At 37.8% G+C, this 25,957-nt stretch overlaps 1 protein-coding gene across 6 annotated transcripts in view; it reads left to right on the forward strand.

Annotated features, from left to right (window-relative positions):
• The window catches only part of QKI (QKI, KH domain containing RNA binding), a 154,108-nt gene that overhangs the window by 24,996 nt on the left and 103,155 nt on the right, over nt 1-25,957 (forward strand). For all 6 annotated transcript variants that reach the window (XR_013555851.2, XR_013555852.2, XR_013555850.2 and 3 more), the window contains exon 2: nt 13,653-13,795. Coding sequence is in view for 3 of the 6 variants with exons in the window: in XM_078447550.2 (XP_078303676.1) it covers nt 13,653-13,795 (143 nt within the window). In the remaining 3 variants the exon portion in view is untranslated. The remainder of the gene's footprint in view (nt 1-13,652; nt 13,796-25,957) is intronic.

Here is a 25,957-nt window from a genome sequence, read left to right on the forward strand (position 1 = left end):
TTGTGTGGCTGTAGCTGTGAATGAGGGATGGGGGGTGGTGGGAGCAGTGGTACTGGTTAGGGAGGTAGGTCTGAAAGTTAAGAGGGGAAAAGTAAAGGGGAGCTTCTGTGAGGACCTGGGCTTTTACACTAACTGAGATGGGAAATCATTAGAGTAGTGGTTCTTAAAGGTGGTCTGGGCACTCTTATAGCAAGCCTGTGTGGTCAGACTGTTTTCATGGTAACAGTAAGTTATTTGACTTTTTACTCTCATTCTCACTTGAGTTTATAGTGGAATGTTTTAGAGGTTGGATGCTGTGTGATATTGCAGTAGATTGAATTCATAAGAAGGTATGAGAGTTCTGTTGTCTCTGTTAATAAAGATATTTAAACCATTTGCAAAAATAGAAAACAGTACCTCTCACTATTTTGTTTCTTTGGATAAAAATGTTTTGTTAAAATGTAATGGGGTTTACTATTTAAAGTGAATCACAAGTAATTTAGATGCTTTTCAGTTTTGATTTATGGTAGGGGAAGTATTAACAGGTGTAACTCTCACAAACAAGCTCTTTAGGCTCCTAGTAGTCATTTTTTTTTTTTTTTTTTAAGAGAGAGAGAGAGCTCGAGCTTGAACTGGGGGGGGGATGGGGGGGGGGGGGATGATCGTAAGCAGGCTCCAGGCTCAGCACGGAGCCCAACTCAGTGCTTGCTCCCATGATACTGGGATCATGACCTGAGCCGAAATCAAGAGTCAGACGCTCAACCTCAACTGACTGAGCCACCCAGGTGCCACCCCTCCTTGTATATGGTAAATTTTTCAGCACTGAGTCCTTTTTTTTTTTTTAAGATATGAAATTTATTGTCAAATTGGTTTCCATACAACACCCAGTGCTCATCCCAAAAGATGCCCTCTTCAATACCCATCACCTACCCTCCCCTCCCTTCCCTCCCACCTGCATCAACCCTCAGTTTGTTCTCAGTTTTTAAGAGTCTTCTGCTTTGGCTCTCTCCCTCAGCATTGAGTCCTAAGACCAAGACAGTTTGGAGCAGAGGAGTGACCTGTCACTTGGGTTTGAACGGGCTGACTCTGGAAAATAGACACTAGGCTGGCAGGAGCAGTGGTGGACACAGGGCGACAGTTATGTCATTTCACTGGCTTAGGGGAGAAGTGGCTGTGGCTGCAACTAGGGTGGTAGGGAGTCGAGGGGGTCGTGCGGATTCTGGGTTATTGTAAAAGGTGAATGAACAGGATTTGCTGGTGGATTGGATGTGATGTGTGAGAGAATGCACTTGCCAGTTTTTAAGGTCAGGAGAAACCAGTGTGGAGGACAGATAGGAGTTGGGCTTTTTAAGTGTGTCGAAGTGACATGTTCAGAAGATAGTCGGGTACAGGCATTTGGAGTTCAGGAATGTCCTTGACCAGGATTTCTGTTGTTATTATTTCGGTTGTATTTGTGTATGGTAACGTTTAGTTTCCATTCTAATAAATTAAACTTTTATGATCTCAAGAGAGTGCCGTATTCTGCATTTTATAAACTCATATTAGAGTTGCTTTCTAAGGGTTGCCTGGCTGGCTTAGTCAGTTGAGTGTCTGACTTTGGCTCAGGTCACGATCTCACGGTTCGTGGGTTCGAGCCCCAGGTCTGACTTTGTGCTGACAGTGCTGAGCTTGCTTTGGAATCTCTGTCTCCTCTCTCTCTGCCCCTCCTCCTCTCGCACGCAATCTCTGTCTCAAAAGTAAATATTTAAAGAAAATTTCTTTCGTACAGTATTGTTATATGCTGGTAGAATGTATTCTTTAAGAAGGAGTAAACATGTAGTAAGTGTAGCCGGTAACATACATAACGTTACTTAGATTTTCTGAATCTTGTATTTTGTAAAGTATATTTATTTATTTTATTTTATTTTTTTAAATGTTTATTTATTTTTGAGAGAGACAGAGACAGAATGTGAGTGGGTTAGGGGCAGAGAGAGAGGGAGACACAGAAGCAGAAGCAGGCTCCAGGCTCTGGGCTGTCAGCACAGAGCCCAACGCCGGGCTCGAACTCACGAGCTGTGAGATCATGACCTGAGCCGAAGTCGGACGCTCAACCGACTGAGCCACCCAGGCGCCCCTGTAAAGTATATTTAAAGTACCGTATTAATGTTTTCAGTATCAATTTTATTGATATCTGAGGGTACTGTATATGTTGCTCTTCCTACAAAAATGGAAGTTTTCTAATTCTGTGTTGAAACTTGCTATAACGGACCTTTGGAATATTGTATACTGTAGATTGTTATAGCTTTTAAAAAAGCCCTTAGTTTTTTTAGTATGAGGGAGGGATTTTCTCTTGTACATTGGCTGCTGTAACACCCGTGAATGTCATGTGATATCAATTTGTTTTAGTTTATGGAATTAAGGTGATGGTCAGATACACAGGTGGTGCAAGATTACAGTTCTTCAGTTTTTCTCTATTGAGCTTAGGAGGAATTTGGAATACAATTGAAAGGATAATTAAAAATCAAAGAAAGTGTTACCTAGGGAAAGCATCCTACCCTCCGCCCTCCCCCCCACGTAGACATGATCCCTTCAAAATTTTTGGGAGTTCCATTTCAATTTTCACTCGTTTACGAAATTTCTTTTAAAGCCTTAAGTGATTTGGAGCTTGAAAAGGATAAAATACATAGGGCAGACTCCCTCCTCACCTCCCCCAAATATGAATGTGTAGAGCCTGGTTATATGAGGACTGGGTGCTTTATAGGGATACCATTTAAAGTAAATCCTGGTGCTCAGTAGTTTAGGACGTTTTGAAATGTGAATTTTCTAAGGAGTAGGATTGACTTTGTGGTTCTTGATAGGTTGTTGAGTTTATGCGGCCCTTTCCTGTGGGGTATTGATCTAGAGAGGACACAAAATCAGGTTCTAAGAAGAAACAAGAAGATTCCCAGACTCCTAATTGATAGAACTTCAGAGCAGGAGGAAACCATAAATGTCATCTGGTCTAACCTGATTTTACAGAGGAGGAAACTGAGACCCTGACAGTTAAGTTCAAAGCCACACAACTAGATTTTGCACGGGATCAGAAGTAAAATCTAGATTGCATAAATTCAAGGCCAGTGCTTTTTTCCTTTTTACTTACGGTTATTAAGAAGGGTCCTATTATTGTAGAAAGGGATTGTGGATTGTAGTCTTTCCCCCTGTTCTTAAGGCCGGTAAAAAGTACATGTGTTTTTTAAGCAGTAGCTGTTAAAATTTTAAAGATTATTTTGAATTAAACAGCTTATTGTTCATGATTTTGAGATCCTCGATGTTATTGGTAAGCAAGTATTTTAAATTTCTTTCAAAGACTAGACATTTGCATGGCTCTCATTCTCTCCCGCAACTGTCCTCCCTCCATGAGAATAACTCCAAGGCCAAAGCAGAATCTTTATTTTGCAACAAATTTAGACTTAGAAAAGTAGAAATCCTCTATAGTACAGAGGTTAACATTAATAACTCCTATAACCACAGTACAATTGTGGGAACTGGGGAGTTAACATAGATACAATATTATTAACTAATTTGCAGATCTTATTCAAACTTGACGAGTTTTTCTATTCACATTCTTATTTTTTGGTACAGGATCCAACCCAAAATCCCCCATAGCATTAGGCCTGTGTCACATTCTTTCATGATGCTTTTCTTGATATTTTTGAAGATAACTGGTCAGTTATTTTGTAGAATATTCTTCACCTTTAGCTTGTTCGATGTTTTCTCATGATTAAATTGAGGTTACACATATTTGACAAGAAAACAGCAGATTACTGTTTGGCCTTTCTCATACTAGGGGTATATGTATCTTACCGGTGATAGTATTTGATCACCGTTTCTTTTCTCCTTTGTAATTAGTAAATGTCTTATAAGGAGGCACTGCACGGATACCCTGTTTCTCATGTTTTTGTTCACTAATTTTAGCATCCATTGAATGGTTCTCACCTGCAAGAATTATTACTATGGTGGTTTCCTAATGGTAATTTTCTGTAGCCATCTTTTCTTCTGTATTTGTTAATTGGAATTCAGTTAAGGAAGGTCTATCACTTCTTCATGGATTTGTTCACTCAATTGTTTATATCCTTATGGTCTCAAAGATTATAACGCTACTATTGCTATCATAAGTAAAATCTTCTAAGGCAAGCATTTATCTTTAAAAAGTTAATATATTTAGATGCTTACACATCTCAAAGGCATGACATGTAGGGAATGTATGGGAAAAAGTCTCTCTTCCAACCCTGTATGTGTGTACCTGCTTTCTATTGCTGTGAGTTTATTTCTGTTCTTTTAGAAATACTAAAAAGGTTGGGAAAAGTTATTAATAAACATTGCTGGATTCTCAAGTATTACTTTTGGCCTGGATTCTAATGGCATCTACTGGTTTATTGTTGCATCTCCTTCAGATATCCATTGACTGTGTTTCTTAACTAGGTTTCTTACCCTTCAGATTTCAAATTTGCTACAGTGGATGTTATGTAGAGATAATAAGGGTCGGTTTCCCCTGAGTATTTTAAAAAACTAAATGACCAGAAGACAACATTTTTCTCTAAAAAATACTTGATATATAACATATAAAACTAACCAGGTTTAAAAGTAACCTCCAAGCAAAACCCAGTTTAAATGAGAAAGGATGCCGGGGCTCCTGGATGGCTCAGTCAGTTGGGTCTCCAACTTCTGCTCAGGTCAAGATCTTGCTGTTTGTGAGTTTGAGCCGTGGGTCACACTCTGTGCCAACAGCTCAGAGCCTGGAGCCTGCTTCCGATTCTGTGTCTCCCTCTCCCTCTCGGCTCCTCCCCACTTGTGCTCTGTCTCTGTCTCCCAAACATAAATAAAAACATTAAAAAAATAAATGAGAAAGGATGCCTATGCCAATTAAAATACTGGTTTTTATTAACTTTAAAAAATGCTTTCCCCCATTCTGTTTTGTTCTTTGCAATGGCCTATTTTGTCGTCTTTGTGTGCCAGCAGCATCTATTTATTTATTCATTAAGGACTGCCACTTTTCTAGGCACTTAGGCCTAGATTTCACCCTCTGAAGCTGTGTTCTGTTAGCATGAAAAGAGGAGGGCTGCAAAGACTTTTTTTGCAGTCACTAGTAAAACAGTGGACTGGTCTTGTTAGAGCATGGCCGGCAGTAAACTAAGAGTTGTTTGTTCCATTTTCCCATTTTCTATTCTCTAATTACCATCTCTTAACGTGAGTTTTAAGGGCTTCTTATTCCAGAAAGCCCTTTATGAAATTTTAAATGAAAGCTGGTTGGACTAGCTGTAACATTGGACCAATTCTTAAATTTCTGAGCATTAAATTTTTTTCTTTCTTTTTCTTTCTTTCTTTCTTTCTTTCTTTCTTTCTTTCTTTCTTATAAAATGAGTATTGTATCTACTTCATAGTCTGGCGAGAATCGCGTAAGAATTAATGTTAAGTATTTTAGCATGGTGGAAGTGCTCACGTTAAAAAATAATTAGGTCTTTGTGGTTTATTTTTATAGTTGGGAGTCAGTGACTTCTTATAATTTTATATAGGGTATCCCATCTTATTTGCAACATTTTGACTGAAAGTACTTTCTAACATCGTAATGAGAATATCTTTATTATTTTACAGTTGTAAAAAAAAAATTCATATAGTAATATGAAATAAAAGCCAGAAGTCCCTGTAAATCCATCTCTCAGAGATGATTACTGTTAACAGCTATATCCTTTTTTTTGATTTCTATGTGTCAGAAAATACACATACCTAATATAAATTGGATTATATAGTGGACTTTATTTTCTGTAACCTCTGAAAGAGCTTGTCCAGGGAGGTGCAGCTACTATTAAATGCCTTCCATGATATAGAACTGCTGCTGAGAGCAATTATGGAACAAGGATGGACATTTTTGTGAGACCTTTGCTATTTTCATGTTTTTTATGTGAAATTTACCCACAATTTTTTGCAATTGTTAATTAAATTTCCAAAGCAATTTAAAGGAGGGCTATGATGTTTAATTTTGTAATTTTTCTTTTAAAAAAATATTTAGAGAAAGAGAGCATACACATGGGCGGGGGGGGGGGGGGGGGTGGTGGTGCATAGAGAGAGAGAATGGGGAGGGAAAGAATCCCAAGCAGGCTTAATGCTCAGCCCTCGGAGCCTGACACGGAGCTAGCTCCATCTCAGGACCCTGAGGTTTCCACCTGAGTGGGAATCAAGAGTCGGATGCTTAACTGACTGAGCCACCCAGGCGCCCCAAGTTTTTAATTGTTTTGCTTATAGTTGTGAAGTTCAAAATACAATTTGCCCTCTACCCCCCCCCCCCACCCCCTGCCATCGGGTCCCAGGTCCCATTAGAGAATTATTGATAGGTTGATTTTTTTTTTTTTTTGCCAGTTTCCAAGCAATTGCCTCAAAATTAGGTTTATTTGGTTATTCAAGGAGGCAAAACACATTTCACTAAATGTTGCATATCCTCTGTTAACCTGCTTTTTAATTTATTTGCTTTCTCTTTACCTTATGGGTGTGGCTTTTTTAAATGAGTACAATGAAGTTCTATTATTCCCTGGGTTTTGCTTTGCTCAAAATGTCTGTAAAATTTTCCCTGTATTTAGTAAACTCTGAATTAGAGGTTTCTTTTTACAGAAGTACATAACAGCCACCACTTTAGGTGGTGACAGTGGTTATTTGGTTATAAATAGACTCCTAATGTTATTTTTTTAAGATTTAATGTTTCATGTAAATAGAGGCTAGTCATTTAATTAAGACCTAAAATAACAAATCTTCCTTTGCTTTTGTATGTTCAGGTTAGTGTCCAGCAGATAGTGTGGAAATAGCCCATTTAAAGATCAATTGAAGTGCTGAAAGCTTGTCATTTTAACTTCACTTATAAAATTTTTGCTATGTACATCAAGGCATATAGTTTTATAAATAAGTGGCTCTTACTTTACTGAATAAATTAATGGAAAATGCTAATTTAAAAAAAATGAGACAGTAATGGTCAAATGACACTAACATTTTCATTTCTTTCTGTATTTTAGATCCAACTGTATTACAATGATAAGATAATATATCGATGGATTTTAAATGTAAGGCACAGAGAAAAAGCAGATAGATGTGCAAATAAAATGTGTATGTTTAAAACAGTATAAATAGCCAGTTGAACAATTGGATTAGCTGCCACAACACTGGGTATAAGATGTGCTTTGTATGAAAATGTTTTCAGTGTTTTAAAAAGTTGTCTTTTGGGGCGCCTGGCTGGCTCAGTTGGTTCGGCTCAGGTCATGATCTCATAGGTTTGTGAGTTCAAGCCCCTCGTCGGGCTCTGTGCTGACATCTCAGAGCCTGGAGCCTGCTTCGGACTCGGTGTCTCCCTCTGTCCCTGCCCCTCCCCTGCTCATGCTCTGTCTCTCTCTCTCCCAAAAATAAATAAAAACATTTATATTAAAAAAAAAAAGTTGTCTTTTAATTTGTATTGTTAAAATCCTAAAAATAATTATTTCATGCGTTTTTAAATACTTTTTGTATATTATTTAATAGCTTTTTTGTGTACTACTGAACTAGTAAATATTTTTCATATTTCATTTCCTAATTTTCATTTTCTTGGTTTAAGTTTGTTGAAAAAATTCTAAACCAGATGGTAAAATAGGATTATACTCTAACCTTTATCCAGTCTTTCAACATTGCAGTATTGAATTTATACATAGCCATTATCTATCTATCTCTCTATCTATCTTGGGAAATAACCACTTAATTTTATATTTTAGATTTCTCAGCCTGTATTTTTCTGTTCTCTAATTGTTCTTTATGTTGTCCTCATTTCTGACATTTTACTTTTCCACAAAGTGGTCGATCTGTTAGCTAATCCAGTAATTCAGATTTTTTTAAACCTGTAAAAAATTTTAAGGTGGCAGGGAGTGGGATCCACATGTAGTAATTCAGATTTAATCAAAGAGTAGTGGTGATAGAGAGCCAAAGGCAAAAATGAGCTGAGCTTTATGAAACATAAGAATGATTTCAAAGCAAAGCGTTTAGTTATGTTAGGTGAATTAGGGAAAGGGAAAAGGCAGATGATGTAATATTAACAGGTCACGTGGAGCCACAGCTGTGTGGTGACTGTTTTCCCTCTTAGTAGCAGAATTCATTGATAATAGAGGTTTCGTTTGAAAAAGGAAAAAGAATCAAGGTAGTTAAAAACAGAGAAATGTAAGGAAACAGTAGTATAACCAAAACAAGTTTTCAGACTTAAATATTTTTCAGTATACTGACATTTGAAAAAATGGCATCACCAAATATCAATTCTAGGAGCCTGAATACTGGAAGTGTATATTCTCAGGAGCTGAAAAGTTTGCATTCTAAACTTGATGGCACAACCTATAGACTCCAAAACAGATTATTTCCCGTTTAAACTAGTGGGTCCAGAAGGGGGTTCGAGTCCTAACCTAGCTTGAGATGTCATCAGATAGTTGAGAAGGCACGCCTGCATTTCAGTATGCGAGCTACAGAAGTGTGTGTGCTATGAAACTAGTTAATTGGCTCCTTGATTCAGAATAGTCATCCCTAAAGAATGTCAGCTGATAGATAACACTCTGAAGGCAGTTGCCTAGTAGAAAACAACCAGGAAAAAAAGTTAAATCATCTATTGGTATTTAAACAAACAGTTGTGGAAGATGAAATGGTGGACGCTTGAGCCGAAGAGGTAAAGGGATCCTTAACCACGCTGTGGAATTGGAGTGTGGGGGACTGGAGGTAGGCAGCCGGAGTGTGCATTCTCATCAGTTCTCAGGATGAGTGGGGTACAGGATTTTCCATTTCAAAAGGGCGTGGCCAAATGTAGTATGTCTAAATGAGTGAGAGGGTATAATAAAACCATGCTGTTTTAAAGCTCAGAAGAGGATACTTAGATATAGAACTGTTCAAGTATTTTTAAGATCATCTTAAGAATGAGGCATTTGATGTACTTTGTGGACTTTGGAGTGTGGGCAAATGAGAGAAATTTCAGGAATTTTGATTCAGTAAAATTTATAAACTGATAACTCCAGAGATGTCTAAAGCAAGTTGTCTTGATATTGGGGATGTTTTGGGGTAATTGTGGTGGGAATTTTTTTTTTTTTAATGTTTATTTGTTTTTGAGAGAGACAGAGACAGAATGCGAGTGGGTTACGGACAGAGAGAGAGGGAGACACAGAAGCAGAAGCGGGCTCCAGGCTCTGAGCTGTCAGCACAGAGCCCGATGTGGGGCTTGAACTCATGAGCTGTGAGATCATGACCTGAGCTGAAGTCGGACGCTCACGACTGAGCCACCCAGGCGCCCCTCTGGTGGGAATTTTTATACTAGGTGATGGAACAAGTGGTTCTGAACTTTTAGTTCTCTGAACCACTCTTGTAGGTTATGAAAGTAGTGTGGAGATGAGCAGACATTTGAGCATTGTCATGTAATGTTTGATACAACAAAAGTATACAGTTGACCCTTGAACAGTGCAGGGAGTAGGGACACTGACTCCCCTCATGGAACATCCGTGTGTAACTTTTGACTCCTCCAAACCTTAATTACTAATAGTCTACTGTTGACTGGAAACCTTACTAATAATATAAACAGTCAATTAACACGTGCTTTGTATGTCATATGTATTATATACTGTATTCTTACAATAAAAGCTAGAGGAAACAAATGTCAATAAGAAAGTCTTGTGTAAATGCAATAAGAAAATCTTTGTGTAGTATAAACCGTGTTGTTCAAGGGTCATCTGTATAAAACCTATTAATTATGAAGAGCTTCTGTGTTTCATAAGTGAACACCTATAAATCCACCACTTAAGAAGGAACTAAAGCACTACCCGTACCCATGACGCATTTCTGTAATATTTTGGCTGTGATTAGATCAACTTGATAGGAAAACATTAACAAAAACTTCTGATTACCATGACTTAGGACTGAAAGCTTTGGAGAAGAAAACTTTTTAAAATGTGGGGTTACAAGGGGGAAAATAATAATAACTGGGGTCCTTGCATACTGAGGTTGGAAAACAATGGATTCAGTTGAGTTATTCGGTAATCAACCTCTAATTAGTGAGGTACAGGTACAGAGAGGTTAAGAGACTTGTCTAAAATCACATAAACAGGGGCGCCTGGGTGGCTCGGTTGGTTGAGCGTCCAACTTCAGCTCAGGTCACGATCTCGCGGTCTGTGAGTTCGAGCCCCGCGTCAGGCTCTGGGCTGATGGCTCGGAGCCCGGAGCCTGCTTCCGATTCTGTGTCTCCCTCTCTCTCTGCCCCTCCCCCGTTCATGCTCTGTCTCTCTCTGTTTCAAAAATAAATAAACTTTAAAAAAAAAAAAAAAGAAAAATGTTAATAAAATCACATAAACAGTTACTCTTAGAATCAGAACTTTTTTTCTTTTTTTAAAGATTTATTGTTTAAGTAGTCTCTGCACCCAACATGGGACTTGAACTTAAAACCGTGAGATCAAGAGTCACACACTCTACCCTACCATCTGAGCCCCAGAACTTGTTTTGACTTGAGTGTTGGAAGTAACATGCCAGGAAGTGCTCGTGATTGCCTGGCTAGAAGGGTGCTGTTGATAAAGGCAGTTAAGCGCTCCGCTGGTTAGACCCCACAGTAAGATGGTAAGATCCTTGAGAACTAGGACTTCGTCATCTTTTCATTCCCATCCTACGATGTTGTGTATATAATTTGTGTTCTGTTGTTAAATTGAGTAATATCTCTTAGAGACTGAAAGAAACGTGGTAGAAAGACTTTGTATCTTAAGTAGAATGTATAGTTATATTGGTTGTACCTTTGCCTCAACGCTCTGTAATTAGAAACAAAGGTCAGAGTTTCTTCCCTCTGGACTACTCTCTTGACCTTAATAGCCTGTGGCAGGGTTGATTATCCTGCTTTTGTGTTTCCAATCTGTACCTCTTTCTGTTCTTCTTCTTTGGAGTATCTATTTGTTCACATACTTCCCAGAGGAGACTAGCTTCTTTGAAAGCTTGGAACCTTGACTTAACTTTAATGCCTTAGAACCTCTCTGTGGCTCGCTCACCCACCCATCTTCCAGACCACGGAGTGTTGACCCAGGGCCTGCTGTTGCTCCGGGCACTGTTCTAGGAGCTGGGGCTACCGCGGGCAGCAGAGTCTCATCAGAATTTCAGTTATTAATCAGAGAATCACACAGATGTTTATAGAAATTCAATTTAAATGGCAAATGTATTTTTCTTCCATTTTATCATCTAATTGGAGATGTGATCAGTGATTATTGTATCTTTATGTATTTTTAATTTAATCATTTTATGTGAATTTTCTTATAATTGATTCTCTTGGTTTATCTAAGTTTGATAAATTTGTTTACCTGGAATTAATGTTGTTTTCTTTTTTAGTCTTTTGTATTACTATGGTTATAGGATTTTAATAATTGAATTCTTCTTGTATTCATGGTATAAATTCCACTTCCTTGGTGCATTATTTATTTAATATGCTCCCCTATTCATTTAGGATGTTTATATTTATATTTGTAAGCACATTTTATCTATAGTTTTCTTTTATGCTGTTGTCAGGATTTTTATATCAGTGTTACTAACATCGTAACAAGAATTCGGCAGTTCCTGAAGAGGAAATTTAAATGTAACAAATTACTATTGAAAGTGTTTTATATAGAGACCTGGACTAAAGGATATATGCACACTTTTAATTGAATTTCCCTAATGTCCTTTGGTTAATTACTTGCTGTAATTATGTAATTATGTAAACATTTATGTTTAAATTATTACTTAGTGGTTGAAAACTTGATTGGAGAATTGCTGTTGCATGCTGATATAAAGTCAACACTAGTTTGATACTGGACATGTTTAGTAGGAAAGATTCATTATTATAATAGAAATACACAAAAAGAACTTACAGAGTGAAGTCTTGGTTTTATAATGTAGTTAAATCCAAGGTGCATTCTTTTGATTTTTAAAAAATTTCATTTGCTATTCAGAGACGCACATTTGGTAAGCTTTGACAAGCAAATTGTTACCTCAGAGATAAGATGGTTATAAAATGAATGTTGCCATCATTGAAGCAGAAAATGTATTGTAATACAGTATTTTCACTGATTTAAGACTATATAACCGGGTAAGAACACCTTTGATCATGCCTTTTTGGTATGGTGGGTTTTATTTAACAAAGAGATATAAATAACTAGTTATGAAAATTAAAGTGTTGTACATTCATATTTCATAGTTCCTTAATCGCAACAGATTGAAATTCCATGTTTGGAAGGTATACAAAATACATTATAAAAATAAAGCCCATTTTACCTTTAAATTTTAATGGACACAAGCCTTTTCCCCCCTTTCTGTAGCATGGAGAGACATTTATAGAGGCATCCAGCTAATTTAGTAGTGGCAACCCTTATTAGACAGTATGTTCCGATGGGCAGGGCCTGTCCTCTAACACGTCATCTTGGAAACTTAATGAAGAATTCTTGAAAGAATTGATTTCTTTGTTCAAGTCTTGATTCATTTAAGTAGATTTCTTACACTTTTTCTTATAAGAAATATATTTATGTCTGGGAACTTTTTAAAAGGTCATTGACCAGGGTGTCTGGTTGGCTTGGTCGGTTAAGTGTCTGACTCTTGATTTTTGTCTCAGGTCATGATCTTACAGTTTGTGGGTTCAAGCCCTGCATTGGGCTCTGGGCTGACAGTGCAGAGCCTGCTTGGGATTCTCTCTCTGCCCCTCCCCCACTTGTGTGCACGTGCTTGTGCTTGCATGCACGCGTTCCCTCGCACTGTCTCCCAAACTCTTTTTTTAAAGTCATTGACCCTAGGTATTTCTGCTTTCTTTCTTATATTTCAGTCATTAATGCAGTGTAGTTTGATCTCTTCTAACCATCTTTTCCTTGAAACTTCTCTGATCACCAGTGGCTTAGTGGTCAAATTCAAAGTACCGTATTTTGCTCTTTATCTTATTACTATGTTTTTGTGGCATTTGACACTATTGATCACCTTGTCCTTGGTTCTGTTATTCTTCAGCTTCTTTGACACCTCTCTTCTTACTTCTATTCGCCTCCAGTTCTTGGTTTGGATCTCTCTTCTTTACTCCTTAAATGTTGCTTTTCCTAGGATTCGGTCCTTTCTTCTCCCTATATCCTGTCTAAGACATCTCTTCTATTCCTATAGCCTTAACTAACATTTGTGTATCAATCTAGACTTCTGAACTTAAAATCTGTGTTATCTACTGGACGTGTGTTTATCCAGATACCTAAAATAGCTAAGGAAGTAGTCCAGTTTAAATCTCATTCAGACGGATTAGTTCTGAAGTATAAAAGAGCCTTTGGTATTAGTTTTGTGTGATAGACATTCTTATTTGACTAAAGTTCTCATTTGGAATGAATGGCCTCATTTAGGTATGGAGAAATTAGGTAAAATAACAGGTTTATCTCATAGTGGTTAAGAGCGTGGGCTCCGAAGTTAATTTAAATAAAATATATTATTTCGTTGATACAAATTTGATTCCTGGTAACAATTAATTAAAGCTATAGTCCTGTTAAACATAGACTTAATCCAGGAAATGATAGAATAGGTTAACAGTTCTTTACTCTTTAACACCTTATCAATGAAACCCCTCCCTACCTTCTTTTTTTAATTTTTTTTTTTTCCTGGACTAGCAAGAATATTTTTTTGTCTAACACATTTAAAATTTTTACTTTTAACAGAAATTAGCAGAGTACGGAAAGACATGTACAATGACACATTAAATGGCAGTACAGAGAAAAGGAGTGCAGAATTGCCTGACGCTGTGGGACCTATTGTTCAGTTACAAGAGAAACTTTATGTGCCTGTAAAAGAATATCCAGATGTAAGTATATTTTGTTGTTTCATTCAATTTTTTTTCTGCTTCACATACTTTGGGAAGGGATATAGCTGGTGGTAAATAAGCACTGTCAGCTGCTGAAAAAAAAAAATGCCCTGTGAGGGACTAGAGGTGTGAATAATTTGGCGTGGGCAGTTTAAAAACATTTTTAAAATAATGTTTTCATTTAAGTGCTGTTATGTCACTTTTGAAAATGCACACGGTAAAGACTTGGTTTTAGATTTCAAATTAAGGCCAGAGATACGGAAACAGCTTTGGCCTTAACGTCACAGAGAGCACCAGATACAGTTCTCTGCTCATCTTTAACCCGATTGCAGAGAAGCCGCAGCCTGGGCCACGCGCCATCCTTTCAGTAAAATGAGAGGTTGGACTGTGTGACAACTGAGGTTCCTCTCAGATCTAAACTTTGTATGACAAGCGCTCCTGATAATTTTTTTCTTGTGTTTTGTCTTTTTCATTCTTGTTTCTTGCTCAGCTACACTCCATAAACATCTTGTAGCAAGTAGCGTCTTTGTCCTGTACCAGTTAATTTGTATTTAGCTCCAGACTCTTTGTGTTTGTTACAGAGCCCGACGTACGTCATATGGTTCTTCTCTCTGACTTCATCTTAAGTGATTTGTCCTCTTCCTCAATACAGCGTAGTCACGTTGGCTGCTAGAACAAGTCAGGTGTATTCTCAGCCTGAGTACCTCTAGGTTAGCTGTACACTGATTTAAGATTTTAGTTTAAGTGTTACTGCAGAGAGCACTCCCCTCACCATTTTCTCCAAAAGCAATCTGGTTAGTACTCGTCTTTTCACGTAAGTCTTTTTATTTTTCTGCAGTGGCATTTACTATCTGATATTTGTAAATTTATTTTTCCCCCAACAGAAAACAAGGTACTTAAAACAAGAACCTGTGTTTTTGTTGTTTACCACGTACTCCCTATATACATAGTATTTATACAAATTGGCTCCAGCTATTGAATAAAAAGGCGATTTGGTGGTATTTTGCTAGGTTTCAGAGAGCTATTCTGCAAGGAGTTGGTATTATAAGGTCAAAATGTGATGCACACTCTAAGACTCATTGATTATATGGACAGTATACTAGTCGGAAGATGGAAAGTAAATGCCTTAAGTTGGATTAATGGAAAGAAGCTTTGACATTTCACAAGTTGCATTTCTTTCTTTCTTTCTTTTTTTTTTTTTTTAAATATTTTATTTATTTTTGAGAAAGAGAGCAAGTGTGGTGCAGCTCTGAGAAGCTCAGCATCAGGAATTTGGACTTTCTCTTTGCTCTTAACATAATTTGGCTTCAGTGCCTCCCAGACTTTATCTTCAAACTTCAGGTTCTTAGGAGAGAAAATGTGTTTTGGACCAATCTGCCATGAGTGGGGATGGGAGGTTACATAACATAACCTAGACATGGTCTCTCGGGTCCCGCACTTGAGGACTGGAATGATTCCTAGAGATAGGAAGTTGTGATTTGGGCAGCTGTCCCAATTCGAGTCTACTGCTGTTTGGTGTTTCAGTATCTCCTAAAGCATATCAGCCTTCTCATCTCATTGTTTAAACTCGAAAGGATAAAGTTTCAACACTAGTCATTAACATAGAATATGTAAGATCATAAGACCTTGTTAGAGACTATAACCTTGATCTGCCTGGTCCCCATTCTTCTGGAAAAGAAAAAATCCTGTGCAATGAAGGGATATTTATATTGCATTATTTAAGACTTGTATCATACAATCCTCTAAGTCAGAAGGGATAGATTTTATAGTGTGGGTCTGGAGGTATCTTTTCACTCTATTTCTTTCTTCTGCCAGTTGGGATTCACTGCCATGGTCAAATCCTGTTGCTGACAGGTGTCTTGCAGCAAAATATTGTTTAGGTCCTCAAAATGGGGTTCCCAGGACTATCGCACCCCTACCTTCTGGGAACTTGTAAACGCTCAAGCCCCATCCCAGTCTAGCTGAATCAGAAACTCCAGGGGCAAGACTCAGCCATTTGCCTTCCAAGCCCTGTAGATGATTCTGACGCATGGTGAAGTTTGAGGGGCACTGCTCTTACTTGTTTATCATCAGAATAAGCCGAGCTAACAGGTGGTTCGTTTGCCAAGCGTTGTTCCAGGAAGCAAGTACTGCCGTGAATTACACAGTGCCTCTGCTCTTGCGGAGCAGACCTTGCAGTCCAGAGACACACAGCCAACAGATGAATGTTTACTTTAGGTGCAGTCAGTGCTATGGCAGAAAATAAGTTGAGCTAAGCCTCTAACTGGTGACTATGTACTTACAGTAAAAGTATCTATTCTCAGATGGAGGGAATGCAGAGATGTGAACCAAGTGATGGGGAGGAAGGCATGGAAATTATCTGGGGGAAGAACATGCCAGGCAGAGCGAACAGCAAGTACGGTGACAGGCATGAGTGTGCCTGGGAAGTGTGGTCGGATGCAAGGTTAGAGAGTTAGCAGAGGGGCCGTGTCCTGTAGGGGCTGTGGGACCCAGCAGGGATTTCAGACACCATTCTGGGTCACAGGTTTTGAGCCAAGGAGTGATGTGAGCTAGTTAGCTGGGTTTTAACGATTCGTTCTGGCTGCTGGGGCAGTGGTGGCAACAGGGACACGGCTAGGGGGCAGAAGAGGAGCTTGAACCAAAGGACTTAGAGCTTCTTGGATCCCGCTATTTAGAGCCAGTAACACTTGCTCTGGTAGATTGGGTATCGAGCATGAGGGCAAGAAGTCAGGTCGAGCTTGAATGTTTTGAGCAGTTGGAGTAATAGAGCCGTCAGTGCCTGCGGTGGAAAGACTGAGGCAGGAGCCCTCTGGGGAGGCGGAGGCTCTGATGGAGAGCTGTTGACTTTGAAGCTACACATCCAGGACTGGGCATATCAGACAGGCAGCTGTGTGTGTGCGTTGCAGATGCCTCTTGGCACCCCAAAGTTTCTATTTTAACCATGCTTTTTAAGTGAGAAATTCGGTTACAATTCACGAGAGGAGAGAAACGGATATAAAACCATGCCGGTTCTCCAGATAATTTTGTAATACCCGAATTTTAATTTTCTGTTATAAGAATTTAAGTTCTGTTTCATGTAAGAATCCTGTTATAAGAATTAAGATAATTAAACTTGTCACAAAAATTTAAGAATTCTTTTCTTTGAGGTTATTAATCTGTACCAAATGAGTAGCAACTGTTTTATGACCTATATTAGGAACTTTATGTCAGCTTTTGAAAAAAAAAAAAGTATTAAAGTAAAACAAGGGAATGTGTCAGATTTTGGCAGTAAGGGAAAAGGTTTATTTCAGAATTGCGAGTTTGATATTGGCCACGGTGAAACAAATATGCATTCTTATTCTGGCATTTTTTCACTTAGTGTATCTTAGAGATCATGAATTATGCTTCTCTTCCACCCTTCCCGTTTGTGTCGAAGCTTGATTTTGTGAGTGAATTCATCCTATTTGACTCACAAATTATTAAAACTTTGAAGGGGCCTGTGACATAGTAGTGGAAAGGATGGATTCAGACCCAGACTGCAGGCTGGTTCTGCCAGCTTACTTTGTAACTTTGGGCAGGTTATTTGTCATTTATGGTTTTCCATTTTCTCATCTCTAAGGAGATAGTAAGTCTCACAGGTTTATGAGGAGTTGTAAGCGAGTTAATACATGAAAAGCACTTGAAAAATGCCCTAATACTATAGAAGCGTTAACCAGAATGCAGGATCTGTGAGGGTGGGCATAGTGTCTCTTTTTGTCTTCTTGCTGGTTCGAATAGTGTCTGGTCAATGGTAGATGTACCACAGATACTTGTTCATAACCTTGTGAAGGCTGCACTCTTTCAAACACTACTAAGCTTTTATTTTGAACTTGGCCTTTGCATTTGCACGTAGCAACTTACTTTATAGAAGTACGTGTTAATTTGGAGGTATTGTTTTGGACTTGGTTCTGTATAGCTCTGGGACTGATAGGAGAAGAAAGTTTCAGATTTAGTGTTTGAGAAATGAAATAGTGTGGTATAATGTTCCTTGTAGCGTTTCTGAATCAGTGGCTTAGTGATGTGGGAAGGGGAAGGTAATATGAGTAGCATATTGAAAATGAACTGAGATTTTTTTCAAAATTGATATTTATTAATACTTACAGTTATTAACAAAGCAGACTTATATTGCATCTCTGCTGTATTCCAAACACATCCTGGAGGTAGGGATATTAATTCGTTGAGAAAACTCTTTGACATAGTTGTTTAGTAGTGGGGTTTTGAGCCAGACAGCCCTCAGTGTTGAATCTTGGCTTTACTCCCTTACTGGCTGTATTTGTCAGCAATTGCCATAATAATGCTCCAAAGGAAGCTATTCTAAACCTTACTGGCTTAAAATAACAAGCATTGGTTTTTGTGCTCTTTAGCCTTTGCTGTATGGGGGCTGAGATTTTGTTGATTGGGCTTAGCCGAACTTGACCTAGACCAGCTGCAGGTGGGTTTAGATCTTGGTGTTCTTGCTGGGCTCAGTCCAAAGGGGCAGCAGCTACTCGGAGCATGCTCTTCTCGTGGCAGGTCACCGGAGTGCCAGAGCCAAGCCTGATTGCCTCGGCACGGGTAAGGCCTCTGCTCCCATCTGCTAACATTCCATTAGCTCCGTGATTGTCAACGATGGGTGATTTTGCCCCTCTTGGATATTTGGCAGTATCTGGAGATATTTGGGTCTGGCAGAACTACAGGGGAAGGGGTATTAGTTAGTGGCATCTAGCAGGTAAATGCCAGGAATGTTGCTGAACGTTTTACAATGAACAGGGCAGCCCTTCCACAACAAATGATTATCCTACCCCGAGTGTCTGTAGCACTGAGGTTAAGAAACTGCATTATCAACTCAGTGAGAAGGGGACTGGACTAGATATTTGCTGACAAATCATCCAGACTATCCCATTGGCTTTGAGCACACGTTAATTTTTTAGAATCTGTTTCCTCGTCCATTAAATTATAATGTCCCCTCCTAAAATTGTTTGGCAGAATAAAGGTAACAAATATATGGCATATGATAGAGCGCTCGACACGGTTCTTCTGATTGGGAACATAAAAAAAAAATTCCCATCCTTGAACGAGCCCACAGTCTTGAATGAAAGATAGAATATATTGCATTAAATATTTAAGACTGTTTCAGTTTATCATACATTCATAAAGTGACAGACATGAATGAAGATTACAGTTATACATAGGCCATCAAACTGGTAATTTGGCTGATTGAGTTATTAAGGACTTGTTTGAATCCATGGAGATTTTATAAAGCAGTATGTGAATGAAGTTAACGATTGACACAAGTAAAAGATGTTATGTTTCAATGAGTCAGTAATAATTCTGTCATTAAATTTACCTAGTTATTCAGTTTTGAGTTGTGAGAAATTGTTTTATAGGATCTGCCACAGTGGTAGATAAGTTTCAAATGTCAAGGTCTAGCTGTTAGGGATCTTAGTCGTTCTAGTATATACGTGAACAGATTAGGTTGCCAAACTTTGTTCGGGACATGATGTGAAATGGTAGTGAGGTGTTCTCTAGATATTTAATATGAACATAACTCTGATTTTCTGACGTTTTTACAATGGGTTTTAGTTTTGAATGTTGGTAGCTTTGAAAGGTGGGTCATGGGTATAGGCTGTCATGATGAGAATTGTCAAAGGTTTGTAAAATGGATAAATGCATTTTCAAATATTTTTCCCGACAAAGATCCCAGCCTGGCAACCGTAATTAATATTGTAGCTTTATAATTACTTATCACATCCTGTAGTCTCGTAACAGTCATCTGCTCATGGTGGACCAAGAGTCTCAAGTCCCTTCAGTTCAGTTCCCTGAGCTCACAGATACAACGCGGCTAGCCATAGCTTCTGATCTAGTATCGAGTATAGGGTTATTGCTTTTCTCCCGTTTCGCAAGATTGTCTCCTGCATATTGGATGTTGAGCTAGCATCTGTTTGGGATGGATCACGAGGAGACGCGGGGGCAGTGCAGTCTGCTATCTTTCGTTAGGCCTTTGAGCTTCGGACTGTTGTGGCTTCCTTATTGTGGTGAAAGAATTAACCAAGAGTCTTCACGTAAACGACTTTCACCTTTGTTCTTAGAAATGTCCATTGTTTAATGGACATTAAATCAAAATGTAATCATCTGTAAAGTCTCCTTTTTCAGTACCCAGGTTAAGGCCCAGTTTTTGCCTGGATTGGATCTTAATTATGGGTGAAAATATAATACATTAAAAGTAAGATCTGTCGGAAGACAGAGTGTTGATTTTCGGGAAGGTTGGCATATGCTTTCACTGAGTGCAGTTGTGAAGTGTTTCAGATTCGATATTAATCTCTTGGAGATTTGAATTTGGCAGTACCATTTGACGATATTGAGCATATCTTTAAGTTCTAGGCAGAGAAACTGTTACTGTTGACTTTGAACTTTATTTATTTATTTATTTATTTATTTATTTATTTTGAGAGAGAGCGGGCGCACGCACGCACAAATGGGGGGGGGGCGGGGGGAGAGAGAGAGAGGATCCCAAGCAGGCTCCGTGCTGTGCTGTCAGTGCAGAGCTCGACGCAGGGCTCAAACCCATGAGTCGTGAGATCACGACCTGAGCCAAGACCCAAGAGTTGGACACTTAATGGAGTGAGCCACCCAGGCGCCCCGTGAACTTGAAACAGATAAATTTAGTGAGAGTTAATTTCGTGACTTTTGTCTTTTTGGTGTTGGTTTGGAAATTTCCCTTTTATTTCACTATATAAGGGCATATTAAGATCTGCTCTGTATGAGATATTTAATAGGGTCTTTATGGTCCGAGATACATTAAATATGTTGGTATGTTAATAGAAGTTATTCCAAAAAGGATTTCAAGATAGTCTGAGAACAATACATTTTTGTTTAGCTCATGTTTTCTCAAAGTTTAACAATTATAAAAAGAACAAGCCTTTTCAGAGTCTTAAAATGCTAATGCTTTATTTTGTAAGTGATGCATTTTAATATTTAAAAGGAATTAGTGTTCAGAAGAACAGATTAGAAAACAGAGTTTATTTTTAGGGGAGTATTACTTGCAAGAAATGTTTTCAGGTGAGGTACAAAGTTTTGTCTATGATTTATCTCATCCAAAAAGTATGTTAGGATCTGATCTGTTAAAATTACTGTTCTGAGGGATTTATCAATCAGTTGCATACCTAATCACTGATATCTAACCTCCATATATCTCTGATCTTGTCCCTGAAATAACCAAAGGAGTATAATACAAAAATTGGAGAGAAATCTGATTCTCAGAGCTATTCATATTCCTTGAACATTGAGGTATTTGTTACATATTAAAGGAAAATTCGAGATACTGATCTTTTGGCCCATCTTGAGGGAGGGAGCGTTGTCCCCTGGTACTGAGTGACGTGGTAACAATCTTCCTGATCCTTACCCTCTTGCCTCCAAAACTGGCAAACAAAATGGGCTCTGGGGGTAGTTGAAGATCGATCACTTAAGCTTGACCACCCATCTTAGTGCCTGGGTATAGTAGATGACCTAAATTTATTTTATGAGTGAATGAACTCCTATTTATACTTTCTTTTGGTTTGAATTTGAGCTGAAAACTGTAGTTTTTGATGGAACCTGCCTTTACTCTAGGAACATTGCAGTCAAAATTTTTCAACAACTAGCCTTGGAACTAAATTCACTAAATTATTTCATTGGGAAAGCATTACATGTCTTAATAAGTTCTTGCCTTTAAAACAGTTTGTAGTTAAATTAGGCACTTCCTGAAATCTGGTTCTCACCTACCATAGAACACTGTTTGTCCCCAGTCCAAAAACAATATCCCTAGCATGAACTTGACCATCTGCATGCTTCATATTGGTGTGATAAGTTTTTCTTTATTATTTGATAAGGAATTGATTGAGCTTTAAAAAAAAATGTATCTCTGTTGTATTCTTTGGAGTTAGAGGACAATGATTGCTTTGATATTCGTTTCTTGCCTTTTTATTTATGACATTGTATGAAAGCAGTATACATTTGCAATTTTAACAGATTAAAACAAAGGAGAAACCTAAAATTGTAACGTAATTAGAAACACGAAGGCTGAAAAGACCTCAGTATAAAACAGTACAATTTTGGCATCATTCTTTTATTCCAGAACTGTGTGTGGCCAAGTGCTAGGCACCAGATCCAAGAAAAGATGTAACCCTTGCCCTCACAGTACTGTTACACGGTAACAAGGGCCCGAACTGAGGCAGCGAAGTTGAAATAGAGAATAGGGGACAGGTTAAATAATGAAAACCTTTAAGATTTCTTAGTCTATTATATATGGAGGCTAAGAATGAGAGAGGGCTCTCTGGTAGTGGTACTATTCATTTAAAGTAGAGAACACAGGAGAAGATTTTGTAACAATATTGTAGAGGAACCAAGAGTAACAGATGAAAAACGTACTCTATTAACAGAAAAGAGTAATTAAAAGCCTCTGTAAACTTCGTTGTTCTCCACAGTGTAGGAACATTGAACCAAGGTGGTATAAAAGTTATCACATTTGACTAATAAACTCTGCGCTAAGGAAAAAAAAAAGCTCACTTTAAGAGAGGAATTAATAATTTTCAAATCGTGTGTGAGGTGATAATATTTATGCAGCAAAAGTTAAAAATCAAAGAGCCTTAGATAGTATTCATAATCCATGGTCAGAACTACATATTTAATCTTGTAGACTCATCTTCAGGGTTTGAAGTGACCCTTGTAAGCTCAGTTTTGACTCAAATCATCATATTCTTTTCTTTCTCTCCTTTTTTAAGTTATACATAGTTTTCATTGAAATACGTGGATCGAGTAATGATCACATCAAGATTTTCATTCACATAAAAGGTTCAGTTAAGGTAAAAAGGATGTATGTGATGATTGTTAAAGCTGTGATCCCAATGGGTAAAAGATAGATGAAGATACCGGAAGGGTAGGGTGTGGTTATGTAACAGTAGTAGAGTGATGGCATGTTTTGGGATAAGTGGAGAAGAAATGATAAAAACACAATTTGGACTCTAAAAGTAAACTTGAATCTGAAGAGAGTTTTTGTAAACTTCATACCAAACACAGGGAGGAGAAAACTAAATATGGGTTTCTGGTGTGGTTTAGGGTATATCGTTTAAGGTCTTTAGAAGAGAGGCATTATACTAATTAAGTGTCAAAATTCTGTGTTTAATCTAGGTGTAGGATTGGGACTACTTTTGTGACCTCTCACGGATTAAATATTGATGACATGGTAGCTGTCTTTCAAAAGTGTTATGAGGATTAAGTGACTTAATGCACGTGAAGTGCTAAGCATAGAAGCGCCCTCACACCAGAACACTCCGAATAAAACATACCTCAGCGTGTTCGATACCTGAGAAATGTTGAATGGCATCGTCATTGTGCTCATGTTAATAACTTCCGTGTTGAAATGGAAGGTGGAAATAACATTTGTTTTGTTTCTGTGACGTCACTGATTTTGTCATTTGGAATTTATCTTGAATCTCAGGATTATTTTTCTAGAAGCTAAAGAACGAGCGCTTTGGAAAACAAGCATTACTTAACCAATTAAAATCAGAATATGAAGGCAGTGAAAGCCAACAAGACAGTAGTTTTGACAGTGTAAAGTCCAAACTCTTTTACAGGAGGCCCTTAAAAAAGTCCCTAACTACTTTTTAAACCTTTATTTTTGCTGTTACCCTTATGTTTAGACACATAATTCAATGTTCTATAAAAAGTGGCAGGTGCTTTTAATTTTTCTTCCCTGTAACGCCTTTCTCTTTTTCCTTCCCACAAAACATATCAAATCCTCCTCAACACATACTGTTGAGCTCAAGTGTTCTTCCTTCTGTGATTTTGTGTTCTGATTCCTAGAGACAGTTGTCCTCTCCAAAGTGAGGATTTCAGAGCACAGTGCACCCACCCCGCACAGCCCTTATCACATGGTATCCAGTGATGGACGTGTCTCGTGCAGATCATCTCATGGAGTCAGAAAGTAGTACCTGGTCCTTGTTTTGTTTTTAAATCTATAGTGCCTCATGAAGTATATAGCACGTAGAAGAAGCTAATATTTATTCACATTGTTGGATAAATCAATTAAAAGTGTTCACAGAAATCATATAGTGGTTTTTTTCATTCTCATGGTAAAAAATTACCGAAGAGTTATATGCAGCACAGGAACTCATATACACTTCAGAAATTGCTCAACTTTTATTTTAATTGGTAAAATAATGTTTTCCGAAGCACTTGTTATTTTAGCTTCTAGAAAAACGATCATCTTAGTCACCTGAGTTTGTTTTGAGTGCTTTCAGCTTCTTTCCCAATTATATCTTACACTCAAAGGATGAAGATTTCGTGTAATTTAGGATATACAAATTTATGTGCCACAGTTTCATATTTTGGTTATTACCGGTTACTCCTCCCCCTCTTCACATCTCCTGGTGTAAGTGACTCTTCTTGTGTAGCATTGTGCCACCAACAGAAGATGTTTATAAAGGTCTAATATATGACGGGTTTTATAAAAAAAGCTTCCTGTGATAATGACTGTGTAGCATAAGGAGACTTATTTGCTTATCTAGAATAAATATGAAGGTAGAAAAGGGATAAGACATTTCTGTCTCCAAAAAGCACAAGACAACTTGGTATATTCAATCTGTTTTTTGTTTTTGATGTGTGTGTATGTGTGTTTTACACAATGCTGTCATTGATTTTCGCTGAACTTTTGTATCTCTGGCCAGAACCCATGGTTTGAATTGATGAATGAATATGGTTCTGACATGAATATTGGTTGGTTTCTTCATTTGCATTAATGAGTAGATGAATACGAAAATCAAAAAGACGCGTTGAAACTTCATTTGTTCATACGTGACAAGAGCAACTTCTTTGCTGGATTGGATAATGGTTTTTGAATCCTGGAAGAACATTGTGCTGTAGCACACTTTTGATTTAATCTGCATTATTAATTTCTCCTTAACTGCCATAAGTCTGGAGCCAATCACTAGAACAGTAAATCAGACAACTTATCATTCTGTTATTTTAAAATAAAATCAGTTGTGCTACCAAATAACCATGCCTCTTCTTTCATTTTAACACACTTGCATAAGGTAGGCTTGACTACATTAGAGTTGGTACACTTTTTTTGTTATTTGCTAAGTGAAGGACTTCAACAAATACACATCTGCACTTGTGTTGTCTGCCTACTTTGTCACATATGAGATGCAAAGTAAAGTTGTCTGACTAAAATCACCTTATAAGTACCACACACAATATTTATAAACAGATTATCAACCTCTTGTGCAAAAAGCAGTCCAAAGAAGTGCATGTTCTTTTTTAAATTGTTTTTACAAAATTTTAAGCAGAAATTACTCTTTAACAGCTCCTAGAAGTGTTTCACTGAAATGCTTTTGGAAAGCTGTGTTTTGTTAGTTACCTGTTTTCATAGCGTGTCAGGAAGATTTTATCTCTAATTGTAGATTTCTTAAAAGGTCAATGTAAAGATTTGCCGTAACACTTTGTTTTGTCATCGCAAAAAATCTGAGCATTTCTATTTAAAATGAAGTGAGGAGCAACTAATAGCATTAGACTGTGTTTGTCACCTCGTCTTTAGAAATTAACATGCCATTTAGCAGAAATATTGGTGAGCCACAGAGAAGGTCCAGACTTAAAACAGTGGGGTTAATGAATGTCTTTTTTCCCTTCTTTCTTGCCCATTTTTGGCCTTTAAAGTTGCAGGTAACTCAGGCTCTTTGAAATGATTTTCTTTGAATGTGTTGTGACATTGTTTTAATTGAATGAAGCTGCAGAAGTAGCATGATAAATCAACACAGAATGAATTTTAATGCAAGGCAAACGATATTAACTCGGAAATTGGTTGCAGTAGACAAAGCAGCTGCTATGATTAATTTTTTCTTATTCTCCACTTACAGCATTTTGAGAAGGATGACCTTGGCCAGTTTCGATTGTGTTAGAATCCCAGTGGTGTGCACTTCAACACACTCGAGCTGTTGTCTCTTGATTCTTGGGCAGTAGAGATTGGTTCATTTTTCAGCTTAGGAAGATTTTGTTTTGCATGTGTGTTGGTTTTGACTGGTTTTAAGACTCTTTTTTTATTTAGATAATAATTGTATTACTTTGTTGTGGGAGAAGTCTCTGTAATCTTAACACTGTGGTTCTGGCAGAAAAGGTGAAACGAGTAGGAGA

The sequence above is a fragment of the Panthera onca genome, chromosome B2, assembly GCF_046562875.1.
Source record: "Panthera onca isolate mPanOnc1 chromosome B2, mPanOnc1 haplotype 2, whole genome shotgun sequence".
NCBI lineage: Eukaryota > Metazoa > Chordata > Mammalia > Carnivora > Felidae > Panthera > Panthera onca.